The sequence below is a fragment of the Ursus arctos genome, unplaced genomic scaffold (assembly GCF_023065955.2).
Source record: "Ursus arctos isolate Adak ecotype North America unplaced genomic scaffold, UrsArc2.0 scaffold_33, whole genome shotgun sequence".
NCBI lineage: Eukaryota > Metazoa > Chordata > Mammalia > Carnivora > Ursidae > Ursus > Ursus arctos.
The window spans coordinates 24,309,862-24,330,007 of record NW_026623019.1 but is presented as its reverse complement, the minus strand read 5'-3'; the positions used below and the strand labels follow the sequence as shown (position 1 = coordinate 24,330,007).

The 20,146-nt window shown below is 38.3% G+C and overlaps 1 protein-coding gene across 8 annotated transcripts in view; it reads right to left on the bottom strand.

Moving 5' to 3' along the window:
* NAA35 (N-alpha-acetyltransferase 35, NatC auxiliary subunit) overlaps positions 1–20,146 on the bottom strand; it is a 105,604-nt gene that overhangs the window by 30,190 nt on the left and 55,268 nt on the right. For all 8 annotated transcript variants that reach the window (XM_057305529.1, XM_026518743.4, XM_048218328.2 and 5 more), the window contains 2 exons: positions 6,303–6,481; positions 2,075–2,134 (listed from right to left, as the gene is read on the bottom strand). In XM_057305529.1, the coding sequence (XP_057161512.1) occupies positions 2,075–2,134; positions 6,303–6,481 (239 nt within the window). The remainder of the gene's footprint in view (positions 1–2,074; positions 2,135–6,302; positions 6,482–20,146) is intronic.

The following is a 20,146-nucleotide window of genomic DNA, read 5'->3' as shown; positions in this document are numbered from 1 at the left end:
TTGTTTACCCTTGTGATCATGTAGCTCAGTGGGAGCTGTGGCTCGCTGGTCATGCCCAGCATCACGAGAGAGTATTTTACTGCATATTGAAAAGATCAAAATTCAAAATAATGAAGTATGATTTCTACTGAATGCACATCACTTTCACACCATCATAAAGTTTATAACTCATAAGTCAAACCCTCTTAAGTTGTGGACCATCTGTACTATGTTGAATAAGAGTGGAGTGAGTGGACATCCTCGCTTTAGTCCCAATCTTAGGAGGAAAGGATTTATCTTTCACCATTAAGTACCATGTTAGCTGCAGATTTTTTTGTACATACCCTTTATCAGGTTAAGGAAGTTCTTTTCTATTCCTAGCTCTGCTGAGAGTTTTTTTATCACGATGGAGGTTGAATTATGTCAAATGCTTTTCCTGAATCTACTGAGACGTTAGAGTGTATGGTGGATTACACTGGCTGATTTTTGAATGCTGAACCAGGCTTGCATTCTTGGAAAAAAACCACCTTGGTCATAATGTATTATCTTTTTTTATATATTGTTGAATTTGATATGATAACACTTTAAGGATGTTCTGTCGATGCTCACAATATGTCTACAATTTTCCATGCTTTTAATGTCCTTGTTTGGTCTTGCTACTGAGCTACTGCTGGTTTTATATCATGAGTATTGTTGACTCTTCTATTTTCTGGAACAGACTGTACAGAATTGACCTGGAACTTTCTTTGTTGAAATGTTTTAAACTATGAATTCAATTTCTTTAATATATACAGGATCATTCAAGTTACCTCTTTCTGAGTTTTGGTAATGTCCTTCAAGAAACTGGTCCATCTGTGTTTTTGAATTTATGGATATGAGCTGTTTATAGTATTTCCCATATAACCTAAGGGTTCTGTAGTCATACTCTCTTTCATTCCTGATATTATTCATCTGTACCTTCTTTTTCTCTTGTTCTGTCTGGTTAGAGGTTCTTCAATGTAACTGACATCTTTCTTTCGTTCATTCTTTCTTTCTTTTTTTTTTTTTAAAGGCTCAGTTAAATTTTTTAAAGTACTATTTATTTAAGTAATCTCTATACCCAACATGGGGCTCAAACTCACAACCCTGAGATCAAGAGTCACACACTCTTCCAACTAAGCCAGTCAGGCACCCCTTTATTGATATTTTTAAAAGAACCAAGTTTTCGGTTACATCAATTTTCTTCACTGTTTATCTGTTACCAATTTTACTCATTTCTGCTTTTATCTTTGGTATTTCCTTTCTTCTGCTCGCTGAGTTTCATTTCCATTTTTTTTTTTGAGTAGAAGCTTAAATTATTCAGACCTTTCTTTCAAAATTTTTTAACTGAAGTATATAGTTAACATATTAGTTTCAGGTATACAACACAATGACTCAATTCTATACACTGTAAAATGCTCACCATGGTAAATGTAGTTACCATCTGTCACCAAAGTTATCACAATATTACTGACTATATTGCACATGCTGTACTTTTCACCTGTGACTGATTTATTTTATAACTAGAAGTTTGCACCTCTTAATCCCCTTCACCTATTTCACCCATACCCACCCCCCACCTCCAATCCCTCTGGCAATCACTTTCTACTTTTTCTCATATAAACATTTAATCTTATAAATTTTTCTCTAAGCACTGCTTCACTTATATCCCACAGATTCTGTAGGTTAGATTTTCATTTTCATTCAGTTCAAAATATTTTCTAATTATCCTCAAGACTTCCTCTTTGGCTCCTGAGTTTTGTTCAGAAGTGTGTTAATTTCCAAATATTTGGAAAATTTCCAAATATGTTTGTTACTGATTACTAGTTTAATTCCAAAATAATCAGAAAGCATACTTTGGATGATTTCAATTGTTTTTCAATTATTAAAGGTTTGTTTTATAGCCTAGGATATGACCTTGATGAATGTCTAATATTCTAATACTTCTATCATAAAAATGTAACACTGCTGACATCCTTTAAAAGCATCTACTTTTGTTGCAGCAATCAATAAAACAATGTCAACACACATAAAATTTGATGTTTAAAGAAGTACTGCAATACTAAATAGAACTTACTTGTAACAGAGATCTTGAAAGAACACAAGGTGATTGTTCACTAAATTCACAGAAAAAATCCTGACACACAGAGAAAAAATAATGTCATTAATAGATTAAATAAAAGCTGGAAATGTTTGTATATAGCATATAATTTTTACCAGACCTTCTGGAAATTACATACTAACAGATTTAATATATGACAAAGAGCTAAGGATCATTTCTATAGGAACTGTCTTAATTGTATCAATGGGACAATGGATGCTTTTGGAGACTAACTTTTTAATTGACCAACAGAATTGTGTGGATACCAATATTAAATTTGCACATTATGAAAATAATAGCATTGATAATAATTTGCTAACAGCAGAGGTTTACTTCCTACTTCACAGAAATAAGTATCAAGTAACCAGGCCAAGTGGATTCATATAACTGACTGTTCCTGATTCTTTTTTGACATCCAAAAGATATGCTCAGAAAACTATATATGGGTTTATACATAGATAAAAGGAAAAAAGGTAAGAAAATACACTACGATGTTAGTATATTATATGATAGTAGCTATTTATCATTTTCACATTTTGTGTTTTCCAGACTCGTGATCCTCTATTTACATGGGTGCTCTGCCAAAACCTACCAAGCTTCTCTAGTCAATTCACTTTTTTCACAATTAACTTTTATACCTTGCTCACACTTCTCTAAGTAAATATTCTCTACTACAGAGATCCACCCATTTAACATTACAAAGTAAATTAAGTCATCTATCAACAGGAAATCCCTCCACTTCAGCCTCTAAACTTTATCAAACTGAACCCACATTTGTACCCAGATCCTTTCCTTGCCCACTTTTAACAACGGAAGCCCTCCATTTGTATTACGGACTCCATTCCTTCCGGTCTTTTCAGGAACATTACACCTTGTCAAAAATCCATCCTTGTCTGTCCTAGATATTTAACTTCTCCCTCTCTTCCAGATCCTCCCCATTTATATTTACGTAGTCAATTTCCCCCCATCTTTAAAAAGAAACTCTCACATGCTCCACATTTCTCTCTTAACTGCTGCCTTCTCAGCTAAACTTTCTGAAAGAGTTGACTGAACCATCTCTACTTACTCAACGGCCCCTCCTCATCCACACACACTAGCCTGGCTTTTCACTCTAGTCACCACTGTCCTCTGACACCAAATCCAACTGACATTTGTTTTAGACCTTATTCACTTCTTTTATCTGACCTCTCAGCAGTATTGGCGGGACTTCCTTCTGGTAAAATAAAACCTTTAAATGACTTCCATGATTTCTTCCTTTGTGGTCACTTCTCGGTCAGCTCTGTATGTTCAAAGTTTAGTCCCAGACTGTTTTCTTTTCTTATGCCATATACTTTTTCCCTCACAATCTTCACCATACTCATGCTTCAATTACTACCTGTAATAGTTCCAAAATTATGTATCTAGCATTGACTTCTAAACTCTATCCATATAGTCACTATCTATTCAATATCTTTACATAAATATCTCAAAGGCACCTCAAATTCAGCTTCACTAAGACCCTCAGCTGACTAAAGGTCTTTGAGAATTTCCCCATTTTGGTGACAGCACCAGAGTGTATCAAGATCTGCAGGTCAGAAACCCAGAGACCTTCCTGAGAGTTCGCTCATGCCCCATGTTTAATTCAACACCAACATGGTATCAATTTTAGTTCATGCATAGCTCTAACTCTGACAACCCACATCACCTCCCTGCCATCCTTCTAACTGAAGTTACCATCCTCTCTCCCTTGGACTGTGATGATGGTTTCTTAATTCATCTCCCTGTGTTTACTTTGTTCCCTTACTGTTTTTTCTCTTCAATGCAGCACAAATGGCTGCAAACTGTTAATTCAGTTACTTAACTACCCCACCCATACTGATCTTGTCTAAAACTCGAATGTGAAAATGCAGAAACATGCAGAGCATAAACTATAAAGAGTTGTAACTGACATTTTGGTATTTGTTATTCCAATCTTTTTTAAACTGAATTTACCTACCTCTGATGATCACTTCTGTGTGTGACAACGTATAAGATGGATAATCTATTTTGAAACATAACTTGACATTCACAACCATTTCCCTATGTCAGTATTTTCCTGTAACATGCTTTTTAATATCAATATGGCATATATTCTACACATACTATAGGATAGATAGTGTTACTAGTGGGCATTTAAACTGTTTCTAGTTCTTCAAGAATGCGAATGATGATGAGCCAAATACTTCTTTAGTTCATCTTTGCATATATCTTAGATGATTTTCTTATGCTAAATCTCTAGAAGGGGAGTTGCTAAGATATACACATTTTTAAGACTTTTGAGAGCGACAGCCACAGAAGTATAGGAGAGCAACTACGTCCCTCTATCAACATTAAATATTACTATACTTTCCAATCAAATTGTTATAAAATGCATTTCTTCAATTACTTGTAAGGGCATGCATTTTTCATGTTTACTTCTTTTTCTGTGTGTGCTCATGTCCATTCCCAATTTTCTAGAGAAGATTTATCTTATAGGTAAGCACATATTCTGGCACTGTATCCTAACAATAACAGGTGTTTTATGCAGATCCACCAGGTATTTGGTCCCCTTTTCTCTAACTTTAATCTTCTTGATTCTTGGCCTTAGCCACACTCCCCTACTACCACCACCAATCCCCATCCCAAGTGTTCCAAGGATCCAGACTCTTCTCTTTCTATGCCCTCTTCACGACCAGTGCTGGCAGTCCAGGCCTGGCTCCCCCAGCTCCCCACTACTATGGTCCCCGACAAGGCAATCCATAACCCTCTGCCAGAATATCAAAATCCAACTATGGCATTATTTTTTCTTATTCCAATTCACACTGGTCGTCTTCTCAAATCCTACCTTTAATTTGAACACAAATATTCATGTAACAATTAAGAATCAGAAAAGCAGATGTAGCAGAAGAGTAAAAGTCTCTATTCTAGTTCCAGATATGCCACTAACCAATCATCTAATGTGGTTACAAGCCCTCTAAACCTTACTTTGTTTAGCTATACAATGAACTGCAAAATGAACTGGGTTATGTCTATGATCTTTTCTACCATTAAGATTCTACGATTCTTAAGTCAGAATAAGGACAAAACTACTAAAAAGAAAGCAAACAGAAAGGACGTAACAAAGACGCAATTGGTCAAAGTTTCACTAAGGAATGAAAACTTAAGCTGGGCATTAATGACAAAGAATTAGAAGGGAAAATAAAGTTATGACAAGAAAGAGCATAAACAAAAGCACAAATCCTTGTTGACCATCGACTGTATTCCAGAGGCTGCTGCTCAAATTCTAGGAATGTAAGCAAGATATTTCATCATCTCAAGGAATACAGGTACAGAAGCAACCTGGAACCAACAAGGAAGACCTCACAGAGAAAATGACATGGGCTGGGAATTATGTACCTCTATGCAGAGTTGTGTAAAATAAATTAGTGAACTTATGTCTAAATAATGACAGTATTATATTGCATACTTTCTACCTTCCTAACCTTATATAAACATTGCTTTCTACATTTTAACCCCTATAGAAGATTAATCCAAAATATGTAAAAATGTATATACTCTTTCACCCAGCAACTTCATGGTTTAGGAATTTATCTTAAGGAAGAAGCAAGCAGATGATATGAAGGTTCCTACAGACATGCTCCCTTTAGTACTGTTTGTAATAGTAAAACAATGAAAATGACCTAACTATAATTCAATATGAATGGACTGGAAAAAACTGTGATATATGCCGACAACGGAATACCATGTATCTATTTAAATAATGCAGAAAAATGTATACTTGTTGACATGAAAAGAAAGATGTCCAGGATACGGAGATTAGTGATGAAAGCAGGCTACAAACACCATGATCTTATTTTTTGTATAAAAATATACATGTATGTATGTATATGTGCACACTCACATATATGTGTACATGCACACACACATTTACATATAAGAAGTTTTGAAGACAGAATCCAGGGTTTAAATCCTCATTCTTAAAACTTGGATGAATTATCTAAACTTTAGTTTTCTATCTCTAAGATGGACAGTAAATAATTCTTGTGAAGATTAAATAGAAACAAACACACACACACTTAATTCTCCAGCTATCAAGGAAAATAAGTAAGCAATTTTATTTACCCTTGGGACAGTCAGCCTCTAAAAAGTGATAAACTATTCTGTTGTTCAATCAAAATCATATTCCAGAACGGAGATTTGTACTTACCAGAATACAATGTAAATTTGTTAAATTGACCACCTCACAAACAGTTTTTATTCTATCTATTAATCTTGCAAAATAGTTGACCATTTCTTCCCTTTTAATTATTTTTGCATATCGAGGGAATGTAGGTGGAAGTAGCCTCTGGTTAACAAGGGGCTCAAAACCCATCATAATTGGATGATCTAAAAAGGAAAAAAAAGTAAGATTTTCAATGTTTTGCTGAATCTTCAACCTCAAATACTAGTAAGTATAAAAAGAGAAAGGCCAATTTCAAAAGCATCTCCAAATTCCTGTCAGAGTATTCTCTAAATGAATTTTATAATTTACAAACATCTATATACATATGCATTTTTAAAAATGAGATAAGCAGATTTAATAACCTAAAAATTGGACTTCCTACCTACATGGAATTGGTAGTAGTTACAGAAAGGAAGGGGTTGCTACCTCACAATTAACCATAAGCCAGGAATGGAATAAAATAGGGTTAATATATTCCCTTAAAAAAAAAAAAAAGCAAGCAATGCTGTATTAACCATGAGATTGTGAAAAAAAAAAAAAAGGTAAAATGGGAACACAAATTTAGGTGGTCTTCTCTTCAATTACTGAACAGTAGAATCAACTCAAACTTAGTTACATATTAATGCAAAACAGAGAACAGTCCCTGCCCCACCCCCATGAGTCTGGAATACATTTGGTACTGACATTAATTATAGAAATTCAGAGTGCTTTAAAGCATAAATAACCTTTTACAGGAGACCTAAGGGTGATTTCCTCTTTCCCATTCTCTGCCCACTGTGACCTCACTTTTCACACTACTGCAACCCTCCAAATTTTCTCTCAACTTGAAATCTAAAATGAGGAAGTATATGAAATGAGAAGTGATTAAGAATTTGAGAATCAGGTTCTCTTGCTGTAATACAAACAGGCTATAAACCAAGAACAAATAAAATAGCTTTGGATGTTAATGAAAGATAAAATTAAGCTAAGTATGGGAGGCTGGGACCCTGGGTGGCTTAGTCTGTTAAGCATTGACTCTTGATTTCAGCTCAGGTCAGGTTAGGGCTGTGAGAATGAGCCCCACCTCCAGCTCCACTCTGTGGGCATGGAGCCTGCTTAAGACCCTCTCCCTTTGCCCCTCCCCTCCAAAAAAAGAAATTAAGATAAGTAGGTGCCATTATTAAGAATTAAAAGACTGCTATTTAACCAAATTATAATAATGCTCCTGTGACAAATGTGATTATTCCTGAAGATTAAGCAAATAAAGATGTCCCCCAAGGTTGCTGGCCTTCTTCCTCTTCTCCATACTTAAGTCTTCCCTGGTTGAAGTCATTCATTCTTATAAAAATTCCAATTTAATGTTTTCCAGGCTAAAATCATTAGCCCACAATCTTTCTTCTGAGCTCCAAATCTGATTTCTACCTGCATAATGGACATTTCTACCTTGGTACCCCACATCATCTCAAAAGGCACGTATCCGAAAAACTGCCATTATCTTGCCCCAAACATTGCTTCTCCTTATCTATTCCCTTTCTCAATAAAATGACCCACTGCCCTTATAATTGCTTAGGCCAGAAACCTTCTTGTCTGCTTTAATCAGTGCATAAGTCTTACAATATTTCACATCCTATCATCCACTGACTGTCCCCCTCCCCCTTCACTCTTACTGCCACTGCAAAAGTCTAACTCATTCCCCTACACTGAATACTCCTTTATTAATTAATCCTGTACACTGCCACCTCAATTGTTTTATCTAAATGACAACCTGATTTCACTCACCAATCCAAAAATTTTGTTGGCTCCCTATTACATACAGTACAAAGTCTCTGGTAGGGCACTGGAAGGTACTTTAAAATTCATGCCACTCCTATAGAAAAAAAAATCTGTACTCCAATAGAAAACTATACATTGTCAGATTGATTCAAGGCAGCTATTTTACAAATCTATAAATTGTAAGTAACTGATAGAATTTGCAAATTCTGTCCTGGCAGAGATTCACCTGACTTCCTCCCAACTCCCTTCCTGCCTCCATTTATAATTTTTTTCAACATTCCAATGCTCCATATAAATCTGAATTTTGTTAAAAGATTTTATTTATTTGAGAGAGAGAATGCAAGAGCAAGGGGGAGGGGTAGAGCAAGAAGCAGGCTCCCCAGTGACCAGAGCGCCTGACGCGGGGCTTGATCCCAGGGGGGATCATGACCTGAGCCAAAAGCAGACACTTAACTGAGCTACCCGGGCACCCCTAAATTTAAATGTTTTAAAACTTTTCATCCCTAGTTATTTCATTGAATGAGTTTAACAAAATCCTTAACACATGTTCATTTTTATATCTGTATGAGAATCACAGTTTTTACTTTTTTCTGAAAGTCATCTTTTAACATGTTCTATTCTCTAAGCACCATGAGCTGTAAGCAAGCACACTGACCGACAAGTATCATGTTCTTTTATGCCTCTTTACTTACACAGTATCTCTCTGCCTATAAAGCCGACCCCTTATTCTTAGCCTGAGAGACCTGCTATAACTTGGACTCCCTCTCATGCTTGGCCCTCCCCCAAGTACTGGGTATACACACTGCTACTCTGTCCATGTGGGATTACATCATTTCTCCCTCAGTTCTTCTGAAAGAGCAGGAACTGGCTTGTGTCCCAAACACCTAAATGTCTGGCTCATTACAGGCACTGGATACATGTTTTGTGAATGACAAGATGTGCATACTCAAAATAAAATGAAAGACTGTTACCATTATAACAAAACAGTTTGATTTTCGGATTTATAACATTTCATTTAAGGTAAATGTACTAGTGAGGATGCTTTACCATACCAACATGAATACATTCTGGGCTTTAATGATAAATGCACAGAATCTAAATACTTAAATAGTACATTATTCTTATTTTCCCTGAAAGCATTCTCATTTTCATCTAAAAGTATTACCCATAAATATTCTTTTGTTCTTAACACACATATTTTAAGGCTTTAAACCACAAGTAGAAGATACAGCCACTCATGGAAATCTGGATGACCATGAAAAGTAGTAAGTATTAGTGGGAAATGAATATAAAATACAATATGTTCTACATTAAGTTTTAAAAAAGATTTTATTTATTCATTTGAGAGAGAGAGCGATAGCACAAGCAGGGCGATAGGCAGAGGGAAAGGGAGAAGCAGACTCCCCACTGAGCTGGGAGCCTGATGCAGGGCTCAATCCCAGGACCTGAAGATCGCCAACTGAGCTGAAGGCAGACACTTAACCATCCTAGCCGCCTGCCCAGGCACCCCATCTACATTACATTTTTATACAAATTTAAAAATGCAACATAAAAGGATAAGCCTCCAACTCCATTTATGCTCAGGTCATGATCTCAGCATGGAGTCTACTTGAGATTCTCTCTCTCCCTCTCCCTCTGCCCCTCCCCCTGCTCTCAAACACTCTCTCTGAAATAAATAAATCTTTTTAAAAGGTGCGACATACAAGAGTATTACCTTCTGAAACAAATTCAGCTGTCCTGCAGACTACAGGGGTTTATAGCAGCATCCCTGACCTTTACCCACTAGATGCCAGTAGCATCCCCTTAATTGTGAAAACCAAAAATGGGTCCAGACATTGTCGAATGTCCCTGGAAGGCCCCAGCTGAGAAACACTGGTCAAGACAAATACAATAAGCAACTTTAATTCAGTGTGGATAAGCTCAGGATGTAACAAGAACATCTGAACACATGGAAAAATTAGATGGAAGACTGACAAGAAGTGAAATCTAAGGAAAGACTCAAATGATAAAAAGTTAGTAAAATATTGGTCAGGAAAAAGTATTCCAAGCATATCAAAGGCCTGGAGGACAGAAAAGATGGTTCCTTTTCTCTTTTTCTTTAAGGAGCTCTAATTTTCCAAATCATAATTTCTCCAAACTCATGAAGTAAAAATACATGCATATAAATAGAATGGGCACACAGTCCCTATCCATAAAGTTAGAAGGTATCTGTGTGCTTCTCTCTATTCCCCAGATATACTTACATCGCACCCCCCCCCCCACCATTTCTCTGGACCTAATCCCTGTTAATAGCTAAAGTTATTCCTAGTAACTATTTTTAAGTCTCAGCTGTTGCCGAATCTCATACATAAGAATTCTGCAACTGTTCTGTACAAGACATAATAACCCGCCTGAGCAGAGACGAGTGAAAGAGCTGGGATAAGAGAGATGGAAGAAGTTGCTCAGAATACAGAGTAACTGAGCAGGAGAGGGGCTAAAAGCAAGGCAGAAGTTTGCATCTGGTTTCATGGCAACATAAAGTGTGAAACTTTACAAGAAGTTTTACCACACCCAAACCCCTCCCGGAATAAACTGCTCGAACAGTTTTTTCCTCACTGTATTTCATGCATCTTCTCTACCACACAATATACCTCAGACTGTTTTCTATTAAAATAACCCGAAGAGCCCTTGCGAATTGAGTCTGAGAAGTTGAGAATTCATATTACTTTCTACGTAGTGTGGGCTGTGCTTAATCTAGTTTTCCTGAATTGGACAGACAGCTCAAACAAGATAATTTCTAGACTTTTTTCTCATGTTCTAAGTCTGTAGATGTATGAAAAATTATCTTGGTTTTCCAGTTAAAATACTTCAAATATACTTCTTAGTACAAGAATGCCAAATAGGAGGATATGCCCCTTCCAGCAGCATTCTTTTAAAAATAAAACAACTGGGGCGCCTGGGTGACTCAGTTAAGTGTCTGCCTTCAGCTCAGGGCGTGATCCCCGGACTCCCGGGATCAAGTCCTGCATAGGGCTCCCTGCTCAGCGAGGAGTCTGCTTCTCCCTCTGCCCTTCACCCTGCTTGTGCTCTCTAATAAATAAAATCTTTTAAGAAATACATAAAAATAAAATAAATGATAATTTATTTTCAAAACATTTTATACAGCACACTGGTTTAGACTGTTTTAGTTACTAAAATTCTTGTTAGACAACTGGCATTATTACCAGCAGAAAAGTGCTATGAATAATACAAGGTTCTTGGATATAAGATTTATAGTAACAACGCACTTTGATTTAACTTAGCAAACTAAGTTATTAAAATTGATTAGATGCCTAAATTAAAGATCCAAAAATCTATGTCAAGAGATAAAGATGACATATCATTTTCAGACATCTCTCCCCAAGATTACATAGGCAATTTACAGTTATATTTATTGAAATAACAAGTTTTGGATTCTCTGAAGTTGGAAGGAATTCTGGAAAAAAATGCAGAAGCTGCTAAGGATTTAAGTGATTCCACACTTCTTGCCTACATTATTTCCTTTTATAAAATGTTTAACATTATGCTATGTGAAATAAGAGAAAAAGGACAAATATCATATGATCCCTCTTATATGATATACCAGGAATAGCTCAATTCATAGACAAAAAGTACAACAGTGGTTACTGGGGATTAAGGGGAAATGGGGAGCTACTGTTTAATTAGTATCAAGTTTCAGTTCGGGAAGATGAATAGTTTTGGAGATGAATAATACTGAGTTACATGATAATGTGAATATACTTGATGCCACTGAATTGTACACTTAAAAATGGTTAATGTAACAAATTTTATGTTATGTATATTTCACAATAAAAAAACTTACAAAAAGGCATTAAACCAAAAGTGTTCAATTCAAAAGGCCCAGCCTCAGTAAATATTCTATCATAATCACCAACCAATCACTGCAATATTATGTGCGCACGTCTACATATTTTGAATTTTTTGGTGTGTATTTCTGAACAGGTATAAATGCAAATGATAAAAAAAAAGTTTCAAATGAAACAAAAGGCAATACGACGAAAAGCAAGTCTCCCGTCCACATGTGACTCTCAGTTAATCTCCGGAGAACTAACCAGAACTTTAAGTTTCTTCAATGTGTGGGTATTCATATACATATCCTTTTTAAAAAAACTTAATTGAGGTATAATTTACATATAATAGAATGTAAATATTAATCTATAATTCACTATTCTGAAAAATACATACAACCATGAAATTACTACCAAAATCAATGTGTATACAATATTTCCATCTCCCCAAAATATACCCAGTCCCCATTCCCAGCCAATCACTGCCCCTCATGCCCAGAAATTATGGAACTGCCTTCTCTCAATAAAGATTAGTCTTTCCTACTTTTATGCAAAGAGAATCATGTGCACTTTTATATCTGGCTTCTCTCAGCATAATGTTTCAGATTTATCCACTATGCTAAGTGTATCAGTACTCCATTCCTCTCTATTTCTTTAAGATTTTATTTATTTATTTGACAGAGAGAGAGACAGCCAGTGAGAGAGGGAACACAAGCAGGGGGAGTGGGGGAGGACGAAGCAGGCTCCCGGCACAGCAGAGAGCCTGATGCCGGCTGGATCCCAGCACCCTGGGATCACGCCCCGAGCCGAAGGCAGACACTTAACGACTGAGCCACCCAGGCGCCCCATTCCTTTCTATTTCTGAGAAGTATTTCATTGTATGCATATACCACTATTTGTCCATTGACACATATTCCTTTCTTTTAGCAAAAACATCAAAATATTATACATGCTGATCTTTTCTCAACTGTTTAATATTTTTTATTACATTATGTTAGTCACCATACAGTACATCCCTAGTTTTTGATGTAAAGTTCCATGATTCATTACTTGCGTATAACACCCAGCGCACCATGCAATACGTGCCCTCCTTAATACCCATCACCAGCCTATCCCATTCCTCCCCCCGCGAAGCCCTCAGTTTGTTTCCCAGAGTCCATAGTCTTTCATGCTTCATTCCCCCTTCTATTTACCCCCTTCTTCTTCCCCTTCTTGTCCTACAGATCTTCCTACTTCTTATGTTCCATAAATGAGTGAAACCATATAATTGTCTTTCTCTGCTTGACTTATTTCGCTTAGCATTATCTCCTCCAGTCCCGTCCATGTTGCAGCAAATGTTGAGAAATCGTTCTTTTTGATGGCTGTGTAATATTCCATTGTATATATGGACCACTTCTTCTTAATCCAGTCATCTGTTGAAGGGCATCTTGGCTCCTTCCACGATTTAGCTATTGCGGACAGAGCTGCTATGAACATTGGGGTGCATATGGCCCTTCTCTTCACTACATCTGTATCTCTGGGGTAAATACCCAGTAGTGCAATGGCTGGATTGTAGGGTAGCTCAATTTTTAACTTTTTAAGGGACCTCCACACTGTTTTCCAGAGTGGCTGTACCAACTTGCATTCCCACCAACAATGTAGGAGGGATCCCCTTTCTCCACATCCTCTCCAACAATTGTTGTTTCTTGCCTTGTCAATTTTTGCCATTCTAACTGCGTAAGGTGGTATCTCAGTGTGCTTTTGATTTGAATTTCCCTGATGGCTAATGATTTTGAACATTTTTTCATGTATCTGTTAGCCATTTGTATGTCTTCATTAGAAAAGTGTTCATATCTTCTGCCTATTTTATGATTTGTTTGTTTCTTGTGTATTGAGTTTGAGAAGTTCTTTGTAGATCCTGGATACCAGTCTTTTATCTGTAGTGTCATTTGCAAATATCTTCTCCCATTCCGTGGGCTGCCTCTTAGTTTTTTTGACTGCTTCCTTGGCTGTGCAGAAGCTTTTTATCTTGATGAAGTCCCACAAGTTCATTTTTTCTTTTGTTTCTCTTGCCTTTGGAGATGTGTCATGAAAAAAGTTGCTGTGGCCGATGTCATAAAGGTTGCTGCCTATGTTCTCCTCTAGGATTTTGATGGATTCCTGTCTCACATCGAGGTCTTTCATCCATTTGGAGTTTATCTTTGTGTATGGTGTGAGAGAGTGGTCAAGTTTCATTCTTTTGCATGTAGCTGTCCAATTTTCCCAGCACCATTTATTGAAGAGACTCTCTTTTTTCCACCAGATGTTTTTTCCTGTTTTATCAAAGATTAGTTGCCCAAAGAGCTGAGGGTCCATTTCTGGGTTCTCTATTCTGTTCCATTGGTCTATGTGTCTGTTTTTGTGCCAGTACCATGCTGTCTTTGTGATCACAGCTTTGTAGTACAGCTTGAAATCCGGCATTGTGATGCCCCCAGCTTTGTTTTTCCTTTTCAACAATTCCTTGGTGATTCGGGGCCTTTTCTGGTTCCACACAAATTTAAGAGCTGTTTGTTCCAGTTCTTTGAAAAATGTCATTGGTATTTTGATCGGGATAGCATTGAAAGTGTAGATTGCTCTGGGTAGCATGGACATTTTAACTATGTTAATTCTTCTGATCCATGAGCATGGGATATTTTTCCATCTTTTTGTGTCTTCTTCAATGTCTTTCATGAGTGATTTGTAGTTTCTAGAATATAGGTCCTTTATGTCTCTGGTTAATTCTGAGATAACGTATGATTTTTGGTGCTACTGTAAATGGAATGGATTCCCTAATTTCTTTTTCATGAGTCTCACTGTTCGTGTATAGAAATGCAACTGATTTCTGAGCACTGATTCTGTATCCCGCCACATTACTGAATTGCTCTATAACTTCTAGTAGTTTGGGGGTGGATTCTTTTGGATTTTCCATATAGAGTATCATGTCATCTGCGAAGAGAGACATTTTGACTTCTTCTTTGCCAATTTGGATACCTTTTATCCCTTTTTGTTGTCTGATTGCTGTTGCAAGGACTTCTAGTACTCTGTTGAATAATAGTGGCGATAGTGGGCATCCTTGTCATGTTCCTGATCTTAAGGGAAAGGCTTTCAGCTTTTCCCTATTGAGAATGATATTTGCTGTAGGCTTTTCATAGATGGTTTTCATGAAATTGAGGAATGTACCCTCTATCCCTACACTCTGAAGTGTTTTAACCAGGAAAGGTTGCTGTATTTTGTCAAATGCTTTTTCTGCATCTATTGAGAGGATCATATGGTTCTTGACTCTTTTCTTGCTGATATGACCTATCACACTGACCGATTTGTGAATGTTGAACCACCGTTCATACCAGGGATGAATCCCACTTGGTCATGATGGATAATCCTTTTAATGTACTGTTGGGTCCTATTAGCTAGGATCTTGTTGAGAATTTTGGCATCCATATTCATCAGGGATATCGGTCTGTAATTCTCCTTTTTGATGGGGTCTTTGCCTGGTTTGGGTATCAAGGTAATACTGGCCTCATAGAATGAGTTTGGTAATTTTCCTTCTGTTTCTATTTTTTGAAACAGCTTCAGGAGAATAGGTATTATTTTTTCTCTGAATGTTTGGTAGAATTCCCTGGGGAATCCATCAGGCCCTGGACTCTTGTTTTTCGGGAGCTTTTTGATAACTGCTTCAATCTCTTCATAATTAATCGGTCTGTTTAAAAAATCAATTTCTTCCTGTTTCAGTGTTGGTAGTTTATAGGTTTCCAGGAAGGCATCCATTTCTTCCAGGTTGTTGAATTTATTGGCATAAAGCTGTTGATAAAGTTTCTAATGATCCCTCCTATTTCACTGGTGTTGGTTGTGACCTCTCCCTCTTCATTCATAATTTTATTAATTTGGGTCCTTTCTCTATTCTTTTGGATAAGTTTTGCCAGTGGCTTATCTATTTTATTTATTCTTTCAAAGAACCAGCTTCTAGTTCTGTTGATCTGCTCTACTGTGCTCCTGGTTTCTAATTCATTCATCTCTGCTCTAATCTTGATGAACTGCTTTCTCGTGCATGGATTAGGCCTGTTCCTCTGTTGCTGTTCCAGCTTCTTGAGGTGAGAATATAAAACCTGCATTTTAGATTTTTCTATTCTTTTGAGTGAGGCTTGGATGGCTATGTATTTTCCCCTTAGGACTGCCTTTGCAGTGTCCCATAGGTATTGGACCGCTGTGTTTTCATTCTCGTTGGTCTCTATAAATTGTTTAAATTGATTTTTGATTTCCTGGCTTATCGAATCATTCTTGAGCAGGATGGTTCTTTGTCTCCAAGTGTTTGAGTTTCTTTCAAATTTTTCCTTGTGATTGAGCTCCATTTTCAAAGCGTTGTGGTCTGAGAATATGCAGGGAATAATTTCAATCTTTTGGTATCGGTTGAGACCTGTTTTGTGACCCAGCATATGGTCTATTCTGGAGAATGTTCCATGTGCATTAGAAAAGAATAAGTATTCTTTGTTTTGGGGTGTAGTGTTCTATATATATCTAGGAGGTCCAACTCGTTGAGTATGGCATTCAAGGCTCTTGTTTCTTTGCTGATTTTCTGCTTAGGTGATCTGTCTATTGCTGATAGTGGAGTGTTGACGTCCCCTACTATTAATGTATTTTTATCCATAGGTCTCTTTATTCTGGTTAAGAGTTGGCTTGTGTATCTTGCTGCTCCCCTGTTGGGGGCGTAGATATTTATAATTGTCATATCCACTTGTTGGATACATCCTTTAAGAATAATATAGTGCCCTTCTGTGTCTCTAACTATAGTCTTTAGTTTAAAATCCAATCTGTCTGATATTGGAATTGCTACCCCAGCTTTCTTTTGAGGTCCATTGGCGTGAAAGATGGGATTCCATCCCTTTACTTTCAGTCTGAATGTATCTTTAGGTTCAAAATGAGTCTCTTGTAGACAGCAAATGGATGGGTTATGTCTTTTTATCCTATCTGTAACCCTCTGGCGTTTTATGGGAACATTTAAGCCATTCACATTAAGACTGATTACTGAGAGATATGATTTTAATGATGCCATGTTGCCAGTAAAGTCTTTGTTTCCATAGATTGTGACTTTCTGTTTTGTATCACTCTTGGGGCCTTTTTACTTTTATAGAACCCCCCCTTAATATCTCCTGTTGGGCTGGTTTCGTGGTTACGAAATTGGTCAGTGACTGGCGATTCTGGAAGGTCCTTATCTCTCCATCAATTCTGAATGACAGCCTTGCTGGATAAAGGATCCTTGGCTGCATGTTTTTCTCTGAAAGAGCTTTTTTTTTTAAAGATTTTATTTATTTATGTGACAGAGAGACAGCCAGAGAGAGAGGGAACGCAGCAGGGAAGTGGGAGAGGAAGAAGCAGGCTCCCAGCGGAGGAGCCTGATGTGGGACTCAATCCCAGAACGCCAGGATCACGCCCTGAGCCGAAGGCAGCCACCTAACGACTGCGCCACCCAGGCGTCCCTGAAAGAGCTTTAAAAATGCCCCCCCTCCTTTCTCTCATTCCAGGTCTGTGTAGATAGGTCTGACGTAATCCTAATATTTTTGCCTTTGTACGTGAGAAATTTCTTTGCCCTGGCCACTTCCAATACTGTATCCTTGGATCTAATTGCGAATTGCACTATGACGTGACGTGGCGTAGGTTTGTCGTGGTTGAATTTGGGGGGGGGGGGGGTCCTCTCTGCCTCGTGGACACAAATGCTTGTTTCCTTTGCTAGATTAGGGAAGTTTTCAGCTACAATTTGTTCAAATATCTCTTCTAGACCTCTATCTTTCTCCACCCCCTCGGGGATGCTGATGATTGTGACATTGGAACATTTCATTGAGTCAGTAATCTCCTGTAACCTACATTCTTGAGATTGGACTTTTTTTTTTTTTTAAAGATTTTATTTATTTATTTGACAGAGAGAGACAGCCAGTAAGAGAGGGAACACAAGCGGGGGGAGTGGGAGAGGAAGCAGGCTCCCAGCACAGAACCCTGATGTGGGGCTTGATCCCAGAACGCTGGGATCACGCCCTGAGCTGAAGGCAGACGCTTAACGACTGCGCCACCCAGGAGCCCCGAGATTGGATTTTTGTGAGCCAAATTTCTGTTTTAGCTTTCTCTTCTACCATCCCATCCTCCAATTTACTAATTCGACCTTCTGCCTCATTTACCCTGGCCGGCCGTCAGAACATCTAGTTTTGACTGCATTTGATTCATAGCATTTTTAATTTCTGCCAGATTAGCTCTCATTTCCACCCTTAGAGATTCTATATTCTCGTTAATGTTTTCGTTAATATTTTTTTCAAGTCTACACATCATCTTGACCACTGTTATTCTGAACTCCATTTCTGATAATTTGGTTATATCCATATCTATCAGTTCTGTGGCAGAGGCCACAGACTCATTATCTTTTCTTTGCTGGGGGGGATTTCTCCTTCTTGTCATTCTGATAAGGAGAGGTTACAGAGTCGCCCAGAGCCCAAATTATTGACCAGGACCCAGGCAGAGTGCTCTTGTTTTATAGCGACCTTAGGGATGTGGGCTTCTTGATTTTTTAGCCTGCCTTCTCGGGGAGGGGCCTGCTGCACTGATACTCAGGCAACCCTGTTTGGGTAGAGTCTCCCTGTCCCCTGAGAGCGGGGATGGGGATTGGCACAATGTGAGCTGGTATTTCCAGGCTTCTGTTCTCTGGCGGCTTTCCCTGGCCGTTTTCTGTGGCTCTTCTGAGAGAGCAGCAGTGGCCGAATCTCAGCCTCTGTCTCAGAACAGAGAAAGCGCAGTCCGCTCTCCACTGAGCTCTTCTGGCCTCTTTAACTCTGTTTCTGCTGGTGTTGCTAAAAACCCTGCAGCGTCCCGGGTTGTGCACCCCACAGCCGGAGTCCCAGCCCTCACTTCCAGGGCTGGCACGTCTCTGTCCTTTGTGTTCCTAACTCCGCCAGCCGCCGCCTGCGTGCGCTCCAGAGTTCCCTGTTTCAGTGTGGTTCGCGTGCACTCAGGAGCGCCAGTTTTCAGTCTGGTCGCACGCGCGTTCCCACGCTCACGGTCTCAGTCTGCTCTCTCTCCCACGGATGCTGGTCCTCGAGTCTGGCCACTCCCCAGTGCAGGTGGGTACCGCTTCCCGGTGCCCGAGGGCAGAGTCTCCCTCCCCCTTCTGTCTATCTTCCGATATCTGTGCGTGAATTCACGGCTCCTCGCTTCGTACCTCAATAGTCTGCGCTGGAGATGTTCATTTGTAGAGATCCAGATGTATCTTCCTGCATCTCAGGCTGATTCCGTGGGTTTTCAGGGTGGTCTGGTACCTATCCAGCTCGACTCAGGGGACCAGCTGAAAAAGGGGACCCCTACTCCTCCGCCATCTTAACTCCTCCAAAAACTCAACTGTTTTTTAACGTGAAATTTTTTTCTTTGAAACAATCTCAAACTTAAAGTTGTAAGTACAGTCAATACTGAATCAACCTCAAATACGTTGAGAATGTTATTCTTAAAAATATGTACTCTTATGTATTCACAATACAATAACCAGAATTAGTAAAACAGAACTGACCAATTACTATCACCTAAACCTTAGACTTCATTCAAGTTTCGTACACTGTTCCAAAATGGTCTTCACATCTCTGTCTATGAAAAGATGCACTTCATTTCATTGATTCTTACTCTCCTTCCAAGCTAGAAAGACCAGGAACCTGGCACTCCTGTGCCTCTTTCCTGAGGTCAAATAATTCAAATTCAAAGATAAAATTTAAGCCAAAAGACAATGGCAAAGAAGCAATTACAATTCTTCTAAACTCAGGAAAAGTTCTGTAAGTTGAGAAGTGGCCTTCTGTAGGTTCTGAGGCTTGCACTAACACGCGAGCCCTCACAGCCTGGAGCTGAGGCTGGGCAGTGGCTACTGGGTAAGACCAGGGACAATAACATGGTAGTAATTTTGTGTACTGCCCTTCAATGTCGGTTTCTCTTGTTTCCTTATGATTAGATTCAAATTATGAGTTTATGGACTATGACAAAAGTGATGTCACATTTGTTCAACGCACTCTATCAGCAAAGCGGTGATTTGACTCTACTGACAATGTTAATTTTGATCAGTTGGACAGGCTTCTTCACTATAGTTACTCTTTCTCCATTTGTGGTTAAATATTTGGGGTTATGGGGGAAAGACATCCAAATATGCTCATCATAATCAAACTGTCCATTCATTAATTCATTTACTTATAACAATATGGAAACATGGCTTCCCCTTTTATTTAACAGATTATGATCTAT